The sequence below is a fragment of the Hesperophylax consimilis genome, chromosome 11 (assembly GCF_061612785.1).
Source record: "Hesperophylax consimilis isolate HC1 chromosome 11, BYU_Hcon_1.0, whole genome shotgun sequence".
Taxonomy (NCBI): domain Eukaryota; kingdom Metazoa; phylum Arthropoda; class Insecta; order Trichoptera; family Limnephilidae; genus Hesperophylax; species Hesperophylax consimilis.
Window position 1 is genome coordinate 30,523,833 of NC_142846.1, and position 25,043 is coordinate 30,548,875.

At 37.2% G+C, this 25,043-nt stretch overlaps 3 protein-coding genes across 3 annotated transcripts in view; 1 reads left to right on the forward strand and 2 right to left on the reverse strand.

The window, feature by feature from the left end:
- Nucleotides 1-6,005: 6,005 nt before the first annotated feature.
- On the reverse strand, nt 6,006-11,619 carry LOC149420016 (spermine oxidase). Its single transcript, XM_089637134.1, has 3 exons — nt 10,176-11,619; nt 8,210-8,330; nt 6,006-6,521 (listed from the first exon to the last, which is right to left on the reverse strand). The coding sequence occupies exons 1-3, from the start codon at nt 11,549-11,551 to the stop codon at nt 6,339-6,341; spliced, it is 1,680 nt and encodes a 559-aa protein (XP_089493260.1). The 5' UTR covers nt 11,552-11,619; the 3' UTR covers nt 6,006-6,338.
- A 299-nt stretch (nt 11,620-11,918) lies between these two features.
- Nucleotides 11,919-14,954, forward strand: sra (RRM_RCAN_like domain containing protein Sra). The gene has a single exon (XM_089637427.1). It carries the CDS (start codon nt 12,153-12,155, stop codon nt 12,780-12,782), a length of 630 nt encoding a protein of 209 aa, XP_089493553.1. The 5' UTR covers nt 11,919-12,152; the 3' UTR covers nt 12,783-14,954.
- Nucleotides 12,908-25,043, reverse strand: part of LOC149420018 (organic cation transporter protein) — a 65,306-nt gene continuing 53,170 nt past the window's right edge. Inside the window, exons 2-3 of the mRNA XM_089637426.1 lie at nt 17,240-17,351; nt 12,908-16,480 (exon numbers count right to left, since the gene is read on the reverse strand). Coding sequence (XP_089493552.1) covers nt 14,992-16,480; nt 17,240-17,351 — 1,601 coding nt within the window. The 3' untranslated portion in view covers nt 12,908-14,991. The remainder of the gene's footprint in view (nt 16,481-17,239; nt 17,352-25,043) is intronic.

A 25,043-nucleotide genomic window follows, 5' to 3' on the forward strand; every position in this document is an offset into this window, starting at 1 on the left:
TTAGTATATTCCTAGATGTCACGCACAGTTACAAATTACTCAGTTTTCTCATAAAACCTGATAGACACACATATGGGAGGCGGGTATGAGTACCGCCGCCCCGAGAACCATTTATTGGATAACCAACACCCCTGCCATAGGTCACCCCAAGTGGTTTGCTACGTTTGGTGACTTGGCAGGGGTGCCCGGGTTCATGGGGTGAGGTTTGTCTAGGTCTTGGCGGCGGAATTTGTTTGCCCACCTACTACGTGGTGGGCCGGATGGAGATGGACTGGTTGAGAGACCTTTCGACTTCTCCAGCTGAACTCTCGATCTATCACCTTGCACCGCAGTGGGAGGGATGGATTCATAGGACACACCAACCTCCCAATTCCTTTCCTTAAAAAGACCCTCTTCACAGCATCCCCAAAGATGACATAGACCCTGAGGGATTTTTTTTCCTCCGAGCCTGTGTGAAGCTAATGTAAAAAATAAATAAATACTCATCTCCACTTCCCCCGACTGGTCTTATTATGTAATGTAAAATTGAGGAAACTGGTAGGTTCTTACTTATTCATTTCATGATTTTATTATACACCTTTAGTTTTCTCATAAAATCTGATGCACACACCCCGCAAATGCACTTCCCCCGACCGACCTTATAATGTATTGTAAAATAGATGAAACTGGTACACACTTACTTATTCATTTCATGACTTTATTATAGACATTATATGAGAGAGAATTTAGAGTAATAAATAATAAAAAGGCCACTGTTTACACAATACATTATTTAACAAAATGTTTGTATAAATATAGTTATGTTCTCTAGTTTATTTCATCTATCTTCTTAGCACATAAGCACATCAATATGTAACAATGTAGAAAAAACATGTTCACCGAGAAAAAAATTGTAATAATTTATTAAATATGACTTAATGTTAAAGATGCTTGCATTTTTTTGCTATAAATTTAACAATGGCTTTAATACAGTTCCCTTAATCTGACTTTTAAAGGCTAACATATTTCACAAACATGCACATTGTTCAAAAAATAAACCAGTTTCTCATGTCTCTCTCAACTCGTGTAGTGGTACATATTTGTTTTTCAATCAGGAGCCATATAAATTAAATACCATTGTATAATTTAATTTATATTTACATAATATATTTATTTGATATGTCAGCTAGTCTGTAGGAGAAGCTTGCATTGAAAATGTGCATTGGCTTGAAATTAAATACTAGTTGATCTTTACTTAATACAAGTAGAAATAATGATTGATATTCCTAAGCTTCAAATTAAATATTTTTGGCACACCTACATACTTGTATGTATCCAATTAAATTGTTTAAGATGGCAAACTATTTGAGCTAATAAAAACAAAAACAAAAAGCATTATTGTAAATTGCTAGCAGCCGAGAACTCAAGCTGTAGTATATGTAGGCAAAACTTTGTTTTAAAAATTTTGTACAGTGAGAATTAGTGGAGTGAGAATTAGAATTAATGGAGAATTCCTCCATCGATTGTTCCCCGAATAATCATTTTTCTGCATTTGGCGATAATTTTTTACAAAACTTAAATAAATAGATTGCATCGATCGTTCGTCTATGCATCGTTTTACCCCATTCATTATTTAAAGCACGGAGTTTTTGTACTAAATAATATGCTCAATCGATCGTTTTTCAAAATGCGAACATATAAAACCACATTTCGTACATATAAAAACAGTATTCATAAACGAGCTGAACATTCGAAATTTTTGGCATATTAGTCATTTGTTGTTATTATGTCGTTGCGGCCTCAAACATATTGACGTTAAAAAGAGAGTCCTGCCACGCTAGCAAAGAGTTGAAAAAGAGGAAGGAAAGGCATGGATGACTTTGAAAATTTTAAATATGTTTTTAATGGGTTACACGGTAATGGGCATAAACCAACGAAATATTTTATTATTTGTAGATAACTGTGCAACTCACCCAAGTAGCGATGTGTCGTGATTCATTTTATTAAGAGTGGGAGCCACGGTACCAGCTCAATATTTTCGAACAGCTCAAAGAGACGACGCAATTGAACATGCTTGCCCGAAACGACTCGCCCTTTAAGGCTCGCCCGAACAGCTCCCAGAACCCTAAGTATGAATGATCATATGACTCTTGGTACCGGTACGCCACCTCGTATCACGAGAAAAATAAGATGCTAGGTAGTTATTAGGTGTAGGTACATATGTCGGACTGTCAGACGTCGTTCATGTCTCTGAATATGCAATAACAATTAATATATGGTAAATTTTACTGACACACCTCCAAAAAGTGATATAAAGTCATGAAAAGTGATAAAACAAAAACTAGGTCAAATGGGTTACATAGGTAACTATTAAACCTAGTTTTTATTTCATTACTTTTAATGACTCTATAACACTTTTTAACCGCTTCTGTGCCAAGAGCGAGTTTACTCGCATTCTTGGCCGTGCCCAGCAGGCCAGCCATAGAAAAATAGCGAGTTTACTCGCTCTTCTTTGATCCTCTGTATCATACATATGTCCCGTTTTTTTTAAAATATATTTATCTAAGTGAAGGGAAGCAAAAACGTCGAATATTGAATAAATTTGGTAAGTCATTTAAATATCCTTTCAAGGTGTAATGTTTTTAATTTATAAAAATAAGATTTAAAAATGATTTATTTCGATTAAAAATTCACGGCCTGCTGTGCACATCTACACTTCTACCTACTGGCATTAAAAAAGTTAAAGGTGTGTTGAATTTTCATTTTGATGTAATATCATGGAACCGTTCAATGGAGCTGTGTTACGGTTTACCGGGAGTCGTAGGAATACGAATGCTCATCAAAAAGAACTAGCTCAATTGTGCGGCTCGCTCATGAACGACTCGACGCTATATCTAAGTGACACAACATTTGTATGAATGTAGTATTTTTCATTGTTTTATTCAATAGGTCCTTTCAAAAACGATAGATAGAGGTTTCACTGTATGTTAATATTGTTTGTCGACACAATTTTATGTTAACATAGTCAATAATATTACTATTCACAATCAAATAAACACGCAAAATATAATAAAAAGTTATAATAAAGTTGTTGGAGCTTTGATATTTCATATCATTTAAATTGGTATGTCAATAAAACATGTGTGAATATGTTGTAAATCGTCAATTAATTGCATAAATAATACATATTATAAAACAATGGTAACACAAATAATAATATACAACCCGATACATATTTAGGATAGTAATATGTATGCCACCTTTCCGGGGTTAAAAATAGCAGAATAATATCACAGAAGTTGTAATAAAAATAATGATGGTGAATCTAATTTTGTTTTATATTGCACTGGATGTGATTTAACAATATGGCGTGGCATATTCTGATTTTTAATATGGCATATAATATGAGTGTATCTCAAATCTCTGATGCGATGCTTTGGTAAAAAGTGGTTAAATGAAGTATGTAATACAATTAAGAAATAAATTAAAATACAATCAATATTATTTATGCTTTCACTTATTTTTGAAAGTTCTCAAAAATAATCTCAGAGTGAAAAAGAAAAAAAAACAATGTGCTCCTCATAAAGTAACTCAAAATTTCTTTAAAAATTAGTTTCTAGTTTTAAAACTTAAAATTTTCAGGATAATTTATCACTAATATTCTAAATTCATTCTTCAGATGGATTACTTTATTTGTTGCAAATTAAATAATAATCAAAAAACCCAATAAATAATAATATTGTAGTTATTTGAAATATTATCATAAGCATTTGAATTTTTTACATATGTATTAAGTTCAATTCAACGAAGTTGGTTGGAAAACAGTGAATTTAGTTTTTGAGTTTAGATTAATGTGTTGCGGAAATGACTAATACCTACTATGTATAGTTTTCATTGACTCAGTCCAGATTAAAATTTGGTACATATTGGCCTGGTATATCAGTTGATTTCAAGCTCGGCTTGCAATGTTGAGCTTAGCGCTGCTATGAACATAATCCGTCTATAGGCTATTTCGGTGAAATGGAAATATGCAATATTATTTACGTAAACGTGAAGTTTCACATGTGACTGCTAGCTCCTTACCACCAAAAAGGGACTATTTTGGGAACGTGATACATAGCGAGGATATGGACTGACTGATATACCAGGCCACTGTCAAAATTTTCTGCAACAGATATCATATTCAGATTTTATGAATCAAATACACTTTGCTTTTTATCTACGATTCAAATTGTTCTCTGAAAACTGTCAGTAACAATTGATTTGATTATATATTGATAAGCTATCTTGTAAATACTGAAACAATGGACTTTGAATGAATGTAGATTGCAAAATTATTTGAGATCTTTCGTAATAATGATTTGAAGAATGATGTGTTTAGTATACAGTAGAACCTCGTTAATTCGAAATCAACGGGACATCAAAAATCAAATTTCAAATTAACGAATTTTAGGAATAAAAAGACGCCGAAAATCGAGTTTCTCGGTCGCCCCTTCAAATCCGGGTGGTACCATAGGAGTAAATTCGTATTAATACGAATTATTCCTTTATTTTCGCGGCCGATTACCGCTGCGGCTGGCCCTTTAAATTCAGATAATCGTAATAAATTCTTAAAAATGCAATATATTTAAGCGTAAATCGAGATTTCGCCGACAATATTCGCGGCCATTTGAAATAAATTCGTAAAAATGCGATATAATTACGCGTAAATCGAAATTTCACCATCGAGTTTCGTCGCGGCCGACCCTTTAAATTCAGATAACTGGTGTAAATTTGTAAAACTACGACATATTTCCGCGTAAAACGTATTTTCTCAGCCCTTCAAACTCAGATATTCGAAATAAATTGTAAAAAATTTGACATTCCAGTGTAAATCGATTTAGATTTAAAAAATAATAATACTCATTAGGAAGATGTATAACCACATAAAAATACATTTTTCGTCGTTTTACCGCCATGGCTGTCTTTTAGATTCAGATTTATGAAATTTTATGATTTATTTTCACAAAAATTGCATTTTTTCGACTTACACAAACAAATTTTCGTGCATGGACAAAAATAAATTTCGAATTAAAAAACCATTTTGTATGAAAAAAATTTTCTGCAGATATTTTTTTGGCGTAAATTTGGAATTACGCGTTTTTTCGAATTATCGGGGTTCGAATTAACGGGGTTCTACTGTAATATATTATAATGGAACTACAACTAAATAATACTATCTTATTTTAGGGTCTTTTAACTTAGCTACTATTTTGAAACATTTTTTATTAAATGCCTAAGAAGATGGCAATCACTATTAAACAAAAAACATTTTAAGTCTTCATGTACGGTGGAATAAATAACGTTTTTTTACCCACCAGGTTGTAGCAACCTCAGAGTAATATGATACATAAATAATATAAAACAAGACTGAAAGAACAAACACGAGGCAGTCATTTACAAAAAAAATTAAAACGCTAAAAATGAACTAAACACTGATGGTAATATTGAACGGAATATATAAAAATACTAATAAATAACAACAACAAAACACATTGCAAACTTTTTAATAATCCTATCATTATTGAAACTAAAAAAGGGGTCTTTATCATTAATTTTTAAGGACATATTTCATGAAAAATATTATTTCTGGCTTAATTATTGTGGCTGTGGTAATTAATTTATATTTGCATTGGTGAAAAGCTAAACAATAAAGTACATTATTGTGGATTAAGTATCAACAAAAATTACATAAATGCGCTTAAAATTTTAGAAATCTCCTAGTTTCAACAACGATATATAATTACTATAAAATATGTTCAAAATTCAAACGATTAGGATAATTGAGAAATAAACACTCGGGGAAATATCAGTTCATAACACAAAAAATGATAAAACTCTTTTGGAAAAGTACACCTATTCCTATGCTCATATTTGAGAACACTTTCTCGTTTATTTTTAATAATAACGATTTCAAATAGTTTTGAGTGAGCTTTATCAAAGTTAACCGTCAATCAGCAGAAGGTCAGTTTTATCTAGAAAACGGGTTTCACTACCGTTTTTCTAGGGGTACGAAAATAAAACGTCATTTAATCCTTTAATCGACTCAAATCGCCTGATTCCCCTTTTATCGACAATTGTCCACGGTCAGTAGAAAACATTATCGATGAACATGTAAATCTTCTGCAACCATTATTCAAGCAAATAACCCAACGTTTTAGACATAAATACTGATGATTTGTAAATGTGCTCTTTATTGTATTGGCGAGGTGCAAAGGAAAAGAACTTTTTTTTTAACACGTCTAAAAGGCTCAGCAATTTAACAGCCATACTTTTTCCCCTCGAGCATTTGTACCTCAACATTGAGTCTATAATATCAACTAAGACAGCGACATCCCTTGTATCCAGGAGCTGAGGTCACTTCCATCACAGTCCATGACTATCTCCTCCCTCTCATCAGGGACCAGGACTTGCTGGGCGGCCGTTCTACCCGTCAGGTAGGCACCGTGAACTGTGGAGTAGAAGTTGCTGTGCGTATGTTCACCGGCAAACAGGAGAGTAGGCTGGAAATAAAAAGTATGATTTTTTTCAGTTGGCAATACTGCTTTTGGATAAAGAATTACATATCTTTCTTTCATATCTATGGTGTGATGACTGAGGTGATGTTAACTCAATCAATAAACAAAATTGAGCAAACATTCCTAGACATGATGATAGTTTGCACCTAAAGAACTGATGCAATTAATGTAAATATTTACATCATGGATGGTCGTTTCCTAAGAAAGCAAATAAAAAAAACACTATGAATTATTAGGTTGTGAGGGGGGCCTGTTTACCAAGTGATAACATAAGATGCATTGTCACAAATTAAAAAGGTAGAGTATATGATTAAACAAATTAACATATACATACTCATTATGGGGAAAGAAATACATATTACCAAAAATATTGGAGACCATAATTTTTTGACATCAACTATTTATAGCCTGCCTTTACACTTGTATGTAAAATTTACGACTTACCTAAGTTTTTGATAAGTTACTTACAGAAGCGTTTACATTTGCATTCAACTTGTGGTAATTAATGCTCACATTGACCGCTACATCTGTAATTTTATTTGCGGTAAGAAGGCTTCCTGTCAACAACGATTTGCTGCTGTCAAATTTACGCGATTTTGTCAATAAAGATGAAAAAGGCCCAAGTGTTGGAATAGAAGTTGACTTGAGAGAAAAAATTCTCAACACGCTTTTGTTTCATTAACGGCGGAATTGAATGGAGTTCTTTAATTTTATCTGAATGAAAGCCAGATGTTAGCAACCGACTTCGAATTCAAATATCCAAAAACAAGGATTCTCGTTTTCAGAAAGCTGTTTTCCACCTGAAAAATAAATCTTCGGTTTCTATAATCAGAAATTTATTTTTTTGGTTAAATTTATTTTTGTAGGTACCTGGTGCTTATTTGAGTTTTATCTGATGTCATTATTTTAATATTGTTTTCAGAAGACAATAAAGTACTTATCCACTAATCAGATTTTAGTTAATATAATAAAAATACCAGTTAATTTACTTTAATTTTTGACATCTTGCATTGGCACGTTTAGGTACCATTTCTTACGGTACGGGTCTCAACTTATCAAACTGGTTTCATAAGTTGTAAGTTCACGCAGACGTGATTAAACCTGTCAAAAACTTACACCTCTTACAACTTGCTATTAATTGCAGAATGACACTTACAGTGTCGTTTACATTGGTAATTTTTCATAAGTCACACACGTAAGCGACTTACGGTAAAAAACTTATGTGTGTAAAGGCAGCCTAATAATTTTAAATCATTATTTTGAAAGAATTTTTTATTTTTTACATCAACCCCACACAGGAAGCCCTGAGCATCTTTGGGGATGCTGTGTGGTTAAGGAAAGGAAGGAGAGGAACTTCTGGGAAGGTAAAAGGTATGAGGGTCGGGTAGGAATCTAGGGATCAGTGTGTCCAGGAGTGGGAGAGGACAAAGGGTCTCCCGAAACCAGCCTCTCCCGATCTGGCAAGTCACACAGCTGATGGGCAGGCGCATCCTGAACACACGTGACACGATGACCCCGGGCACCCCTGATAAATCACCAAACGTGGCGAATCACTTGGGGTGATCTATGGCAGAGGTGTTGCTTATCCAATGAATGGTTCCCGGGGTGATGGTACCTAAACCCGCCTCCGAAATATTATACAGCATATCCCAAAAATAAAAAACTGGTTTTACCTTGGGTTGGTGAGGATCTGTAAAGCACGGCCTGGATATCATTTCTATATCCAGTTGGGATGCACCAACGCCTATCGCAGTATAGGATCCTTTGCTATAGTCTTGCTTGTGCCAGCTTGTACTGTAAAAGATACATATTTCAATCTTCATATTTAAATTGCACCAAATAAGATTACAAGAAGGCATAACACTCTTATGCCGGCTCTAGATGTTCTGTTATTTTCTTGTGCATATTCCTGCGTCCCGCACAGTTCGCCTGCGCAGGCATACCAAACCGTGTGGATAAATAACTGCACAGTTATCTAGACCTGTGCAGGCGACCGGACGAAACACGAAAATTCGTATTTTGACCTATGCAGGTGTAACTGTGCAGGCACGCCGGAACGTGTGGTGGTGTCCAGCATTCAGCTTACGCGTGGGCGATTAGTGAGAATCCTTTTGAAGAACACTGCATATAGTTTTAAATGTTTGAGGTATAATACAAGGTGTCCGGGGATAAGTTGCGCTAACTAGCAGTAAAGAAGTAAAAAAGATAAATAACTTTTTAAGAATTTCATTTTCCCATACAAAAATATTTTTCCATAGAATATATTTTTTTCCCATACGAACAATTCATCTTTTTTTACCTAAAAAACATTACAATTTCTAAAAGAAGTTATTTAAATTAATTACTTCGATAATCATGTAGAATCATCCCCGAAGTTAGCACATTTTACCCCCGAACACCTTCTAAAGCTGAGAGCTTGGGATGATATTATTGTAGAAACTTTGAGATCTTCACAAGATCTTGTAGTTGAAAGAAATTTTAAAGTTGCTGTCAATCATTCATGTGGTGAAATGTCATTTCTCATAAGAGAATCATTTTTAATTTTTTTGTTAATGGTATAACTAAGGAGAGACGCTATAATAAATATACAAAACTATTGTTTCAATTAATAATTCACCCAATAAGTTTACGTGTGAACAAATAAACCTTTTTAGAAATCATTGTTTACACCATTTACTACATTTTTAGGTTGTTTTTTAGTTGCCAATATCAAAACGAACACCGCTAAGACATTTTCTGTCAACGCAATCGTCCTCGACTGAGCGGGTTTCAGGTCCGCCTGAATGTGCGGGTGCTCCAGGCGAATCTGGAGTAGGTCACCTGTACAGGTATGCAGGATGGGTTTGCCTGAGCGTCTGGAGCTGGCACTAAATACCCCATGGTACAGATTCATTTTCAAAAATAACCCCACACAGTAATAATGTATAATATATGAATAATAATTCCTCCTCTTCTTGCCTCGAATCAAAGCTCATCTGACATTCTGGTTTCTACCTTTAAATTTTAAATCTTTAATAATATGTTACATATATAAATAGGATATTTGTAATACATACTAAATATCTTTATCTTTCATAATAAAGTCTGTTTGACATTCATCAAAAATCTGTCAAACACTTTCTATATGGCATCTTGTATGGCATCATATGACTTGTGATTTGATATTTGAGTCTGTTGAGGTTTGATTCTACTGAACTGGATCTCTGTGTACCTACATATTTTAAAATATTACTTACATTAAGTGCACTTAAACATAAATTAAATTAAATTTTAGACATAGCTGGAAAATATTAAACATAATAGAAAAAAGTGTGCAATTTTAATTAAGACCTTAAAAAAATTGTCTTTGAAAGGTAAAACTACACAATAAATAGTTTCTCTTTCATGGAATGCAAATGTTTCCATGTTTATCTTTTTTTAAATACATAGGGCTTGATAAATAATAAAATAGATAAGATCTTATTAATAAGTTGACTACATAGATATAGATGGTTACTTACCAAACACACTTTTGAGGTTCGGGAACAAAAGGATCATTTAAAAACTTTTGTTCTTATGAAATTCATAGGGCTTGATACATGATAAAATAGATAAGATCTTATTAATAAGGTGACGATATAGATATAGACGGTTACTTACCAAACACACTTCTGAGGTTCGGGAACAAAAGGATCATTTAGAAATTTGCGTAGAATCTCCGTACACTTGGCAGCCACCACCTCCATTGGTAAAGTCTCCATGTACTCCGCCTCCTTGCCTGAGATCCAGCCAAGCAGGAGGGTTTCCGACACTTTAGAAAATGAATAAATCTTTCTAAACCAATTCTTCTTCACATCAGCTTCATCGTCGATGGCCTCCCATAAAAGCATTACTTCCGATATGGTGGGGTTGAGAAATGGTCGATCGTAATGAAGGAAGATCTTGTCAACAGTTCCAAATAGCAATCGATCGATAGCTTCTATCTTTTCACTTGGTAAACTAGGAGAGAACATTGAAGAAGCCGAGTCTTTTAAAACCCCTAAAGGAATTGTACAAATTATGTGATCAGCGTAAAACTTTTTACCATTCTCACATTCAACTTCCACCATCTGTTTTTTGGTTGCTGCCTTTTGTGGAATCTCTTTGAATAACTCTTTTCTCTTAGCTGTGGGGGAAGCGTTGGGAGAATCGTCTATCACAGTTTTATCAGAATCATCAGACTCATTCCCCGGATCGTCTATTCCGGAGTCTCCCCCGGGACTCCTCATGGCAGCAGGGCTCACGGCGTTGCACCAGCTGATCACCTTCACAGGATGGTGCGTGAGGATATGACTTGCGGGAATATGTTTGGATAGAGGCTGGAGAATTGAACTGTAACCAGTCGGTAAAACTATGTTCCCTCCTTGCAGCTCCGTGTAACTTCCAAGTTCTAGTAAATCTATTTCATCCATAGAGTGACAGCCACTGATGCACGTTTCCCTCTTCAAGAGGCATTCAAAGATAAGTCGTCTCATTGTTTTCTCCTCTGACTCCGGGATATTATTTAAGTATATGGAAGCTTCTAAGTTGATGTGTTCGCCGACACTGTTGACATCGTCCGGGGGCAAGTACTGGCAGTAAAAATACTCCTCGCATCTTCTGAGGAAGCATACGTACGCCTCGTATATTTCTTGCAGAATGCCGAAGGGTACTTGCTTACCTTGCTCCGTAGCAGCGATGACCTTGTGTGGTTTGGGAACGTTTATGATGTCTATGAGTCCATTGGCGATGGCGAGTTCGAACATGGGATTGCCCAGCACTCCGTGTATCCAGTTAGCCCCCAGTTCTACCCGCTGGGGTCCGATGGGTATCGATATAACTCTTCCGCCGATACGTCCTCTGGCTTCGAGGATTCGGAAGTCTGAGCAACCATTCTTTACTAAATGATTAGCTGCCGATAGACCCGCGACGCCGGCACCAATTATTAAAATTTTACATTTATTTGATAGTGGATTGGATTCCTCGGCTTTTTTCTCCAGTTTAGGATCGTCTCCCATTCTGATTCATTTGTGTTTGGTTATTTTTCTTCAGCTGTTAACTGTCAGGTTATAATATTATAGAAAGACTTTGGCGTTTGACATCATAGATAAATATTTATGGGCTTCAAATTTTTCTTTAGGGCGCATCTTCAATAACACCAAAAACTTTAAAATGCTCAAATACATTAGTAAATTATGTGAAAATACAGAAACTCGATTTTTAATACTTAATTATTTTTCCAAAAGAAATACAGAAGTAGTTTAATTTTTAATATTTGCTCTCTCAAACTTGGGCAATGTGAAACAAATATGTACATTACAAAACGATATGGCAACACCTCATTTGCGTCATTAAAAAGCAAGCTGCCAACTGTCTGGGAACAAATTTTACGGAAAAATAACACGGGATTTCTTTCGCTGCCTGGCAGCTTCTGTTAAATAAAATTTGTCTAGCTCTTATATTATATCTTTACGCGGGTTAAGTGCGTCAACAGAATATATTTAGTTTCTCTAATAACTGTGCAGTTATTGTATAACTCAGGTCTAAAGGTCGTATGTGTGTTCAATTCAAAAATCGATATGTGCTAAAATCAAAACAGATCTTCGATCGTCTATTATTATGGCGGATTCTGGACACTACGACGACGCTCTCCAGGACGAGGAAGTGTTCATCAACGAGGCTGACGGCCTGCCCAACGTGCACCCCAACCTCACGCAGCTAGACTACGATAATGACGATCCGTCGGCCGACCCGCTCGACGACTTGCCCAAGTCTATTATCGTCACGAACATTCAGAGCGAGATCTTCAACGACGAACAGTTGAAGACGGATATGGAGAACCTGTTCAGAGCTTTCTCCGACGAAGTCACGTTTCAGTGGCTGCGGAGTTTTAGGCGTTTGCGGGTGAACTACGAGCGGCCAGCGGCGGCGGCGCAGGCTAGGATTCAGCTGCATCAGTTCCCCTTTCTGCAGTCTTGCATCTCGTGCTACTTCGCGCAGCCCGTGACGCCCGTGTCCGTGAAGAACCTGGAGCCCCCCGCGCCCTTCAAGCAGTTCCTGATCTCCCCGCCCTCGAGCCCCCCATTGGGCTGGGAGCCGCGGCCAGAGATGGAGCCGCTGGTGAACCACGACCTGCTGGCTGCCCTGGCCGCGCTGGCCCCCGGGGAGTGCCACGAGGTGCTCCCGCCGCGGGGGCAGCAGCCCGCCATTGTGGTCCACACCAGCCCAAACACGCATATCAAACCTTAGTGCGCTCAAACCAATTATATTATTATTATTGCTGATTGTCAAGAAGATCACTTTACTATGTGATATGTTTTATACTTAACACTCCTGCGTTTCTCTTTCTAAACCCAATTTATACGAGTGCGTATATTGCCTAGAATCTTGTGTAGAAAATTGTGTTAGCAAATTTCTTAACTAGACATCGGATTTTGTGGACTAAAATAAACCAAAATATGCACTTCAAATAGGAATAAGTGAACAAGTACAAACAAAATATAAAACAATTTTTATGACAAGAGAACCAACAAAAATGGCAACTAAAAATGCCATAAAATAAATAATTAATATATTTTTTGTAAATTTATAGCGCTTATCCAATACAAGATTTGTGTACACCAAAAATCATCTCTCTTGTTATGTCCCAGAAGATTAGTTGCATTACTTGCATGGGTAGCATATCAATAAAGCTTGTATTGTGACACCGAATCTTGTTATGACAGATTGACAGATTTTGTTCTGTTCTGCGATTCCTACTTCGAAATACTATTCGAAATTTGCAATGGGATTAATAGATGCACAAAATCCGATATCTAATAATTAAATTCCTGTAAATATTTTAAACTTTTATTACTAAACAAAATCTTGTCGTAATATATGAATGTTGTGCTGAAAAAAAAGGCAAAACTGCCAATAAGATCAGAATCGTGAGACGTTTTTCATTTGGCAGATTGTACCAAGATTCTGAGTGATATACCGGCCCTTAGTCTATCCAACATTGTTTAGATCTCACCCTATTGTTATTAATAGTAGCTTTTAGTGAATCTCCACAATTATTCTCTGTTACCATCTAGATACAATTTTATTCATGATGTATGGAATTGCGAATGGTTGGACAGCATGATTCTCATTACTACGAGTATTGATTGTTTTAATGTTTTAACTATGCATAGGTAGTTGTGCTTCTCCACAACACGGTCTGTATTACTTATAAATTTGTGTATGTTTTTATGCCTCACCGGGGAAATTAATTTGACATATTGTTATTATTTTTATTGGCGTAATAACACATTACTTACGAAATTTATTTCATAGAACTTAGTCAATGTCTTCCCAATTACAATCCGGCCAACACAACGTTTGAATGTATTATATTATAACGCAATGGTAAATTATTAAAATTGTCCACTAGAAAAAGGTTATAACTTTAAATTATTGTGTATTGAATAGAATGTAGAGCCAATGAGAAAGCTAACTGTGATTGCACCACTAATATTTTTTGAAGAATAAGCGTAAAAAGAAGCACTGTTTGCTTTTTTATAAAAGAAAATCTTGAGGATTGAAATGTGTTAATGTTGCTGATTGCCTATTAGCTATCTAAATTAGTGGTAGTTTATATTGGTACCACCACAATTGGTTTGTAAACAAAAGTTGTCAAATGATTTTAGTGGTGCAAGACACAGTATGTATAAGTAAGTACTGTGTGAACTATTTGTATGCAACTGCAAAACATGTATTTTTTCGGCTTGTCTTATAATTGAAGGTATGTTTCTAGCAAACGGTTCTCTTCTTGACAATTGATAATATTTTTATCAACAGAGTTTATTTTTGTGTAAAGAAGTTATATCGCAAATAATGTTGTATTGCGTTACACAATTTAAGTTACGTTAAATATGAAAAGGCTGTTAATTTACTTTTAGTATTTGGGAAAAAGTTGAATTTGCCTCGGAGCGGTGCGGGCGCGTGTTGCAGCACTGTCCCGGCCCCGCGCAGGCTTCCCGGTACCCCGTTGGTGCCCCCATGTGATTACCCGCACTTTGTGCTGGAAAGTTTATACATTTAGAATATAGATTTGTTACCATTTTAGTACATAATTTGTTTCTGAATCGTTGAATGCTTTTCTTTGTTTAACTAGAGGAGGAGTTGTGTTGACGGTCTGGAAGTCGGCTCAGTTAGTCTAGCCGGTTCTTGCCAAGGGAGGGAGGAGTTGTATTTTCGCATACTAACACAGCATATTGGTAGATTAGGTGTAAATAAATAACCACATTTTTCATGTAACTTTATGAAAGTGTTATATTAATAAAATATTTATAATGATTACATCGAGAAATGATAACTTAAATTCTATTTTGTTGTGAATGTAAATTATGAATGTTTGATGTAAATATAAGTACCGCAAATACATTAGATATGTTCAAACCTGAGTCTTATTTATAAAATGTGCAATCTCAATGTACTACCGCTTCATGTTGTCCAGCGGAATCATTACTTCAGGGGTGGCATCCGGGATGGAGTGCGTCTTGTTCTTCTTCCCCATGCAGCTGGTGAAGCAAGTGTCTCCCACTCCGAAGCGTTCTCCATCTTGCAGAGACTGTGGCATGGGCTCTCCCATGGTTTCCGGAAGCAAGAGGGTCAAGAGACCAGACAGTAGAGAGATAACTCCGAAGATGACAGCGGGGATGGTCGGGTTCAGAGAGTCTAGGAGGGTTATCATCGGAGTCAGAGCACCAGATAACCTGGCACTCATGGAACCAAGACCCAGAGCAGAGTTCCTCACCACTGTGGGGAAGAGTTCTGCGGAATAGTTGTAAATAATGGCAAAAGATCCGGCGATAAAGAGTTTTCCCAACATCACAACACTTGTAGCAGCTGCCGTTCCCTGAGCGAGATAGGCCGCGATGATGCAACACAGTCCTCCGGCCAACATCAAAGAACTGATGAGAGATCTCCTGCCAAGTCGGTCCAGGAAGTAAATCACAGCGGCGTAGCTGGGGAATTCTACAAGACCCATGATGAAGAGAATCAGGAATGGGTTTCCTGCGAGCTTGCCGGCATTCAGCGAAAGTCCGTAGTATACCAAGGAGTTAGCAAACCAGCAGAAGCATACATTCAGGGTCTTCTTTCTCAAGTTGGGTGTCTTGAAGAGATCGGAGGCTCCTGCTGAAGGAGTATTGCGGTTGGCAACGGCTTTGCCCCTGGATACAAAGTGAGCCGTGTCAACACCATACCCCCTGTTGTTCATCTTCAATCCTTTCTGAACGATAAGCACAGCTTCTCTGGCTTTACCTTGAGACCACAACCAGCGAGGAGATTCGTCCATGATCCACCAATGGGGAATGAGAATAAGTCCGTGTAGTCCATAGATCACTTGTAACAAAGTCCTGTCATTGATCGCTGCTCCCCATCCCGCCACCAACATGATACCACCTGCAAAAGCAGCTTGAAAAGCGATACCGCAAGCTGTTCTCTTGCTCGCTCCGACGATTTCCATAGTGAGCACGAATCCAGTTATATAAGACCCAGCTGATCCGAAGATACCGTACAAGAATCTCACAACTAAGACTGACCAGTACTCAGGAATGAAAGCAACAATTACACCAAGAATCAACTGCATTAATCCTGACCAGCAGAAAACTGTTTTTCTTCCGATTTTATCTGCTAGCCCTCCGAGTACAACAGCGCCAGTGAACACGCCCAGCATGTATGCACATTGGATTAAGGCCCCCATCCACCTGCGGTCGCACACCAAGTCCCATTCGATGGTTCTGGAGGAAACATAGTACGTTGGATCGTATACATATGATTCACAACTGACAACATCGCTACCGTTGAACATAGAACAGGATTGGATATCTCCATTAGCCTTTTTGGGAATAGCTGCCAGAATTTCTGAGGAGTTCCAAAGAGCGAATGTGCCATTTCCATCCAGTCCAGGGATAGCGCACCTGAAATTAAAAATATATATATATATTATAAGCAATAATTAGTCACCTGAAATATCCATACAAATTGAAAATATCTCCTGAGTAAAAATAAATGCCGCCGACGGGAATTGAACCCGCACCTTCTGATGTCCGGTCAAGTGCTCTGGACCACTGAGCCACGTCGGCTTATTCCCAACCCGCCAAATAATTCTATATGTACTAGTACTTCAATCAACAATTACATACTGCTTATATTTTGCGTATCATATCACGCCGTTTCTCTGCAGGGGTAGACTGATACAAAACATACTCTTCTATTATAACGATCTACTTTTAGGATTCTCCGTTTACAACTATAATATAACTAATCAGGGGTATTATATTTCCTATTTTGAAGATGATACATAAATTCAAAGTCAATGGCTTCATGTGATATTTTCAACAGAAAGGGGGATCTGTAGTCTAAGATGAACAAAACATGCATGCATGTAATGAATGTCAGTAAGTTCAAAGTAATGGTGCTTTAAAGAGAAGCTGAAAACCATTTTCTTAAAATTAAAAATACTAATTTAGGTTCTGTGTCTGCATGTAGCTCTAGAACTCTTTGATACATGCAGACAGATAGACTTAGACTACAGATACCCCTTTCTGTTAAAAATATCACCTGAAGCCATTGATTTAGTCAATGCTTGAAGCCAATAACATTTATGAGGTTTTAAGGTCATTAGCCCGGTGGGTAGGATGCTCGGTGGTCAGGATAAAATGGAAGTTGTGTTTTACCGGTGATCGGGAACAGCTGCGACGGTGGTGAGCGACATCATGTGCATGCCGGCTGTCACTGCTGCCAATATATGCAGAATGAACTGCCAACATTGGTATTTGCCAAACTCCCCTAAAATATAAAAAATAATGTCAATCAGTACAATGAAATGAAAATGAAAATCTGGTAATCAATAATAATAGCTTCCCAAACTACAACTTTCTAATACTGTAACGGGTTAATCTGGAGTGACTTGCCAGGTAAGTATAATGTTTTGACTGGGCAGCAAACAAGTTGTAACAATAACCTTTAGTAATACGGAATTCCAGTCAATTTAAAAAAATATATATTATTAATGTTCACCTAACTTAAAAACCATCATTTTTTTTCCAAGTGTCGACACTTGGAAAAAAAATATCATAGTTAAAATAATTTTCAAAATTTGCGTTTTTCAAAGCGCACCAAAATGAACAAAATCTGACACGGGGTACTCATGACAGTAAGGTCTTTCCTTCTCAGGTCGGTATGGCAACAGAAAAACCCAATTTAAATATTTAGCTTTCCAAAAAACATCATTTCTTTTGAAATAATTTGTAAACAGCAATAGTGACTTATGTGCGAATATATGCTGCGCAACATGGCAGATTCAATGCAAGCAGCTGGCCAACCCATGAAAGTGCTGCCAGAACCCGCCGACCAATCACAGGGCGTTTGGGTGTCTCGCCGGTTTATAAAACCTATATTTTCAGAATCAGCATTTGTTGATCTATACTATATGAATACGTATATGTTTTTAAGCTATGATATTTTTCTTTATTATGGTGACAAGATAAACCGTCTGGAGACAATTGTCCAATCTCTTAGGCTCTTAGAAAATCTCTCATTTTCAAAATCTCATGTCTTCCTGTACCTTGGTTATCCACTATGGAGGGGCGACCCTTTATACTACCGACGCCTATTGGATACTAGATAACCTCTACGATCTATCTACACTAGAGGCATCTATGTCTTGTGGTTCAAACTATGTTTCTGTATCTGTGGGTACATAATTGCTTCTTTAGCTGATTATTTTATGATAATTCACGTTTGAGGGGAATTTTGTGTGTTTAATAAGTATGAAGGTATAGATAAAGGTTTGGAAGTGCAGTGCTATTTATATTCAAATCTGATGACTGAATATTTAGTCATTCATAGCCATTTTTTAAATTCTGAATGGTAGTCTCACCAGGGATATTCAGAGTATCTCCCGCTTTAGAAGGAATATAACTGGAATAGCCATTATAGTACATATTAAGTATATACATAATTATTTTCCAATGCCGGGTTCTGAACCCAGAACCTCCAAGTCCAGGAGCTCAGTGCTATGTCACAGTCATGCCGTGTTATGACAAAACCATGCAACCCAAAAAAGGGGCAATTTAGTAAATTGCGTTTGAAGATTTGAAAAACCTGTCCAGCCGTGATATTTTCGAGCTCCATGGATTTTCCGCTACGAAAATCTGGATATGGAAAGCATATAAAGAAATGTGAATGTGGGTGGATGGACCTCTATGACTGGAATCAAATAAGCGAAGTTATGACAAAACCATGCAACCGGATTGCATAGTTTTGTTTCTATTTCTTTTTTATTTTTTGCTTCTTTTTTTTTTCTCTTTATCTCATGAAACACAGTAAGGCTTTCTTGGAAAACTATTAATACCTACTATGTAGTTGCTTAGTCATTCAGTAATACAGCAGGAAAACCAGGTACGTTATCCATTGATTATACATTAAAATATTATGCTTGTTGTAAATTCATTTTTGCATCTGATATCTGATGTAGTTTATGATTATTGTGAACGGAGGTGGCGCCCTCTGTTATTTTCAAAAAAGAACCGCTTCATAGATTGGTTGAATTCAAATTCCCCAGATATATTCTTACAATTCATACAGCAACCAACGACGACTACCGACTCTGAGATGATCGAAGTGGCTCGGTGGCAGGTGTGGTAAACTCGAGTGGTAATAACCCTGGGCTTTTTTTTGTGAGATGCGGCACAAACTGTGCGCCTCGACTTGGACGACTAAAGTGGCTCAGTGGTAGCTGAGCTAAATTCGAGCGATAAAGTCTCTGGGCGTTTTTTAGATGCGGCTCGAACTAGACTAGACTTGGACGACTGAAGTGGCTCAGTGGTAGGTGAGTTATATTGGAGCGGTAAAGTCCCTGGGCCTTTTTTGGATGCGGCTGAAACTATGCGCCTCAACCTGGATGACTGAAGTGGCTAGTGGTAGGTGTGCTAAACTCGAGCGGTGTAGTCCCCGAGATCTTTTTTGCGAGATGCCGCTCAAACTGTAAACCGACCTGGCCGACAGAAGTAGTTCAGTGTTCAAGATGAGATGCGACTCAAACTGTGTCAAACTGAATGAGTGGTTCACTGGTAGATTTGTTAAACTAGACTGGAAACGTAACTGAGACCTTTTTGGGGAGAAGCAGCTTAAACTGTGCGTCTCGACCTAGCCAACCGAAGTGGCTCAGTGGCAGGTATGCTTAACTCGAGCGGCCCTTTTTTGTGAGATGTAGCTCAATCTGTGCATCTCGATCTGGACGGCTGAAGCTGGCTCAGTGGCAGTTGTACTACACCCAAGCAGTAAATTCCCTGGGACCTTTTGGCGAGATGTAGCTCAATCTGTGCATCTCGATCTGGACGGCTAAAGTTGGCTCAGTGGCAGTTGTACTACGCCCAAGCAGTAAATTCTCTGGGACCTTTTGGCGAGATGCAGCTCAATCTGTGCATCTCGATCTGGACGGCTGTAGTTGGCTCAGTGGCAGTTGTACTACACCCAAGCAGTAAATTCCCTGGGACCTTTTGGCGAGATGTAGCTCAATCTGTGCATCTCGATCTGGACGGCTGAAGTTGGCTCAGTGGCAGTTGTACTACACCCAAGCAGTAAATTCCCTGGGACCTTTTGGCGAGATGTAGCTCAATCTGTGCATCTCGATCTGGACGGCTAAAGTTGGCTCAGTGGCAGTTGTACTACGCCCAAGCAGTAAATTCTCTGGGACCTTTTGGCGAGATGCAGCTCAATCTGTGCATCTCGATCTGGACGGCTGTAGTTGGCTCAGTGGCAGTTGTACTACACCCAAGCAGTAAATTCCCTGGGACCTTTTGGCGAGATGTAGCTCAATCTGTGCATCTCGATCTGGACGGCTGAAGTTGGCTCAGTGGCAGTTGTACTACACCCAAGCAGTAAATTCCCTGGGACCTTTTGGCGAGATGCAGCTCAATCTGTGCATCTCGATCTGGACGGCTAAAGTTGGCTCAGTGGCAGTTGTACTACACCCAAGCAGTAAATTCTCTGGGACCTTTTGGCGAGATGCAGCTCAATCTGTGCATCTCGATCTGGACGGCTGTAGTTGGCTCAGTGGCAGTTGTACTACACCCAAGCAGTAAATTCCCTGGGACCTTTTGGCGAGATGTAGCTCAATCTGTGCAAATGAACTTAAATAAACTTTATGAATGGTGCATCGTAAACAAATTACATCTTAATATCAACAAATGCCAAACGATCAGTTTCCATAGATCTAAAACCCCTTTATTATTCGACTACTCAATTAACAATGCCAATCTAAAAAGAGTTTTTGAATTCAATGACCTTGGAGTTATCTTTGACTCCAAATTACGCTTCTTGAATCACATCAATAGCATTACCAGTAAGGGATTACAAATGCTTGGATTTATTCTCAGAATCGCTAAAGACTTTAATAACATAAAAACTATAAAATTACTGTACACGTCTCTGGTTAGAAGTCAGGTTGAATACAATGCAACCATTTGGTGTCCTCATTTCAACTCTCATTGTTTACAAATTGAAAAAATTCAAAATAAATTTTTACGTTTTATTAATTTCAAAATTGGTATTCCTATTATTGAAATCAATTATGTCAATTTACGCAGTAAACTTAACTTATTGAAATTATCTGAAAGGCGAAAAATATTTGATCTTCTTTTATTATATAAAATTGTGCATTCAAGGTTAGACTGCCCTGACACTATAAACTTGCTATCTTTACACATACCTCCAAAATACACTAGACGGAATATTTTATTCTACAACAATAACTTCGCCACGAATTCTGTGTTAGAAAGAATACATAGGTTGGGCAATGAACTAAGTGATGTCGCTGACATATTTAATTTAAACTTTAATACATTTAAAGCCAAATTAGTCTACCACTTTTTAAATGTAATTAATGTATAAGAAATCATTATATTTTATTTCGATTTTCTATTGTTTGTTTTATACTGTTGCTAAAAATGAAATTTGTAATTTTTATGTACTTAAAAGCCCAATAGGGCGTCAATAAATAAATAAATAAATCTCGATCTGGACGGCTAAAGTTGGCTCAGTGGCAGTTGTACTACACCCAAGCAGTAAATTCTCTGGGACATTTTGGCGAGATGCAGCTCAATCTGTGCATCTCGATCTGGACGGCTGTAGTTGGCTCAGTGGCAGTTGTACTACACCCAAGCAGTAAATTCCCTGGGACCTTTTGGCGAGATGTAGCTCAATCTGTGCATCTCGATCTGGACGGCTAAAGTTGGCTCAGTGGCAGTTGTACTACACCCAAGCAGTAAATTCCCTGGGACCTTTTGGCGAGATGTAGCTCAATCTGTGCATCTCGATCTGGACGGCTAAAGTTGGCTCAGTGGCAGTTGTACTACACCCAAGCAGTAAATTCCCTGGGACCTTTTGGCGAGATGTAGCTCAATCTGTGCATCTCGATCTGGACGGCTGAAGTTGGCTCAGTGGCAGTTGTACTACACCCAAGCAGTAAATTCCCTGGGACCTTTTGGCGAGATGTAGCTCAATCTGTGCATCTCGATCTGGACGGCTGAAGTTGGCTCAGTGGCAGTTGTACTACACCCAAGCAGTAAATTCCCTGGGACCTTTTGGCGAGATGTAGCTCAATCTGTGCATCTCGATCTGGACGGCTGAAGTTGGCTCAGTGGCAGTTGTACTACACCCAAGCAGTAAATTCCCTGTGACCTTTTGGCGAGATGCAGCTCAAACTGTGCATCTCGATCTGGACGGCTGAAGTTGGCTCAGTGGCAGTTGTACTACACCCAAGCAGTAAATTCCCTGTGACCTTTTGGCGAGATGCAGCTCAAACTGTGCATCTCGATCTGGACGGCTGAAGTTGGCTCAGTGGCAGTTGTACTACACCCAAGCAGTAAATTCCCTGGGACCTTTTGGCGAGATGCAGCTCAAACTGTGCGCCTCAACCTGGCTGTCCGAAGTGACTTAGTAGTAGGTGTTTTCAAGATGAGCAGTAAAGAACCTGGGACCCTTAAGTGGGTTGGGGATTAAACAGCGTGTCTCAAGCAGTGGCGGCTCGTGACTTTTGGGTTACTAGAGTGCTAATATTACAAAAAATGGCATTATTGATGTTGTTGTAGCTGAAAACGATTTTTTATTTTTTTTCGAAAAATTGATTTTTTGTATGAAGATTTTCAGGAATGCCGTGCGGCGCACGGCTATACTGAAATTTCCTGAAAATCTTCATACAAAAAATCGATTTTCGAAAAAAAAATAAAAATCGTTTTCAGCTCTAACAACATCAGAAATGCCGTTTTTTTAAAGTATTAGCACTCTAGTACACCCAAAAGTCACGAGCCGCCACTGGTCTCAAGTTATCTGACGATAATACCGTGCAACACAGCATCCCCGATGAGAAAATGTCCAAAAGAATGTGAAAAATTTACAAAACTAGAATTTCTCAGTTTCAAAAACTTTTATACAATATCCTGAACCATTTTCCGAAAAAGAATTTTTCAAATTTTCCCACCATAAATAATTTCAGAAACATAAAAATTTTTGGGGTCCAGTGTTTTTCAACATGAAATATTTTCAAATTCGAAATAACAAAATCAAAAAGACGAATGTCTAACCAAACATAATATTTTTAAAGTCAAATATCAAAATGAAAAAAGAAAAAAATCATACTTATGAACCCAACTTCATGTACGATGATGGTCGATATTCTTGTCACGGTTGGTGAACGATGTCAGTGAATTTCAAACGTCGGCATCCACAAATGGTTGCTATTTTTATAGAAAAATTAATAGATTATTTTTACTAGTGGCGTAGCTATAGCGTTATTACGAGGGGGGGGGGTTCGACCTGAAGGGGAGGGGGGATGGAAAATTTATTAGAAAGATTTTTGGGACCTCCACTTACCACCACTTATTATTTACATCACATTGATAAAAGAGATTGTGCAAATAATATTGTTGTATTTTCCAGGAATGTAATCTACGCGTACTGTTCTCTTTTTCCTATGCAATACTGAGGCCGATGGGGGGGGGATTTGAACCCCCTAAACTCCCTACTTATTTACGCCCTTGATAGGTACTAATGTGATAAGTTAATATTTGCACAGAATATAATTGCTATTGTACATTAGGGTGTATCGATTTTTAACTTTTTTTTTGTTTTCAAATTCCAAGTTGAGAAAAAGTTGCTCCTAGGTACCACAACTTACCACAAAAAGTTTTGGATTTTTAAAAAAATGCGTGGGTCTCCCGCACAAGGCCTAAAGTTTTATTTTTTTCAAAAAATATCCAATTTTTTTAAAATTTAAAAAAATAAAATCGTAACTTTTGTGTTTATTCCAAGTTAAAAAACAGTAATATTAGGGCATAAAAATAAGTAAGAAACTATTTTTTTTTATAAAAAATGGATTTTAGGTCTCCCGCACAAGCCCTAAAGTTTGTTAATGTTGATGAAATTTTGTAATTTTTGTGTACATATATGAACCATGTTATTTTTTTAAGTTTAAACCACCGGAATTAATTTTAATTTTCTTACAGAAGGCATAAAATGAGTTCAGAACACAAAAGTTACGATTTTATTTTTTTTTAATTTAAATTTTTTTTTTTATATTTTTTGAAAAAAATTAAAACTTTAAGCCTTGTGCGGGAGACCTAAACATTTTTTTTAAAATCCAAAACTTTTTGTGGTAAGTTGTGGTACCTAGTAACAACTTTTTCTCAGCTTGGAATTTGAAAAATAAAAAAGTTAAAAATCGATACACCCTATTGTACATACAAAGGTGCAAAACTCTACTATCAGGGAAATTTACCAATTTGGACGAAGCCCGACAAAAAGTTGCCTGCAGCAAAAAACCCTGTCTTTTTTCTTTAAATAGTGGTGTGTCATCAGCAATCACTGATGACCCAAGTCTTATGAGTCTAGCATTTCAACAACCATAAAACCAGGCCATAATATTGAATGATTATGCATAGAACGTTATTTTATTACTATGCATAGTCTAAAAGAGCTAAGTCGAAGTGGAACAAGCTTAACAATCATAATTAATGTATATTTAATGTGTCGTTATTGAACTGTAATAAAGACTCTTTGATCTTAACAATATTCACTGTTCAATATGACAATATTGATAGATGACACATATTATGGACTTGGATACACACGTGACTTCAAATGGTTGATGTTTTACTAGACTTTAGCATTGGACATTTTGAATAGTATTGAGCAATGTTTTGTCTCCGAGAAATTCTCCATAGTAATAAATCATCATTAATTGATGTAGGTACCCACTTTACCGTTTGGCTTTGAAATAGAATAAGTACAATACAATTAAGATGATGTGTGATATTAAAACTAAACCTCACCTACACGATTTCTTTTGATGTGTTAACGTTTTCTGTTCTGCGATGGTGATGACCATAACCGAGACAACCATTTCAAAATGATCGATCATTTATTATACCCACTCTTTGCAATATTTTAATTATTCAAATAATCTCGAATAACACTCGA

Bases quoted from the DNA above. Each gene is read 5' to 3' on its own strand.
- sra (XM_089637427.1), top strand. From the start codon at position 12,153: ATGGCGGATTCTGGACACTACGACGACGCTCTCCAGGACGAGGAAGTG.
- LOC149420016 (XM_089637134.1), bottom strand. From the start codon at position 11,551: ATGGGAGACGATCCTAAACTGGAGAAAAAAGCCGAGGAATCCAATCCA. The intron at 8,331-10,175 runs GTAAGTAACCGT...TATCTTTTACAG, and splicing joins GAACCTCAGAAGTGTGTTTG to TACAAGCTGGCACAAGCAAG. The intron at 6,522-8,209 runs GTAAAACCAGTT...TTTTATTTCCAG, and splicing joins CAGATCCTCACCAACCCAAG to CCTACTCTCCTGTTTGCCGG.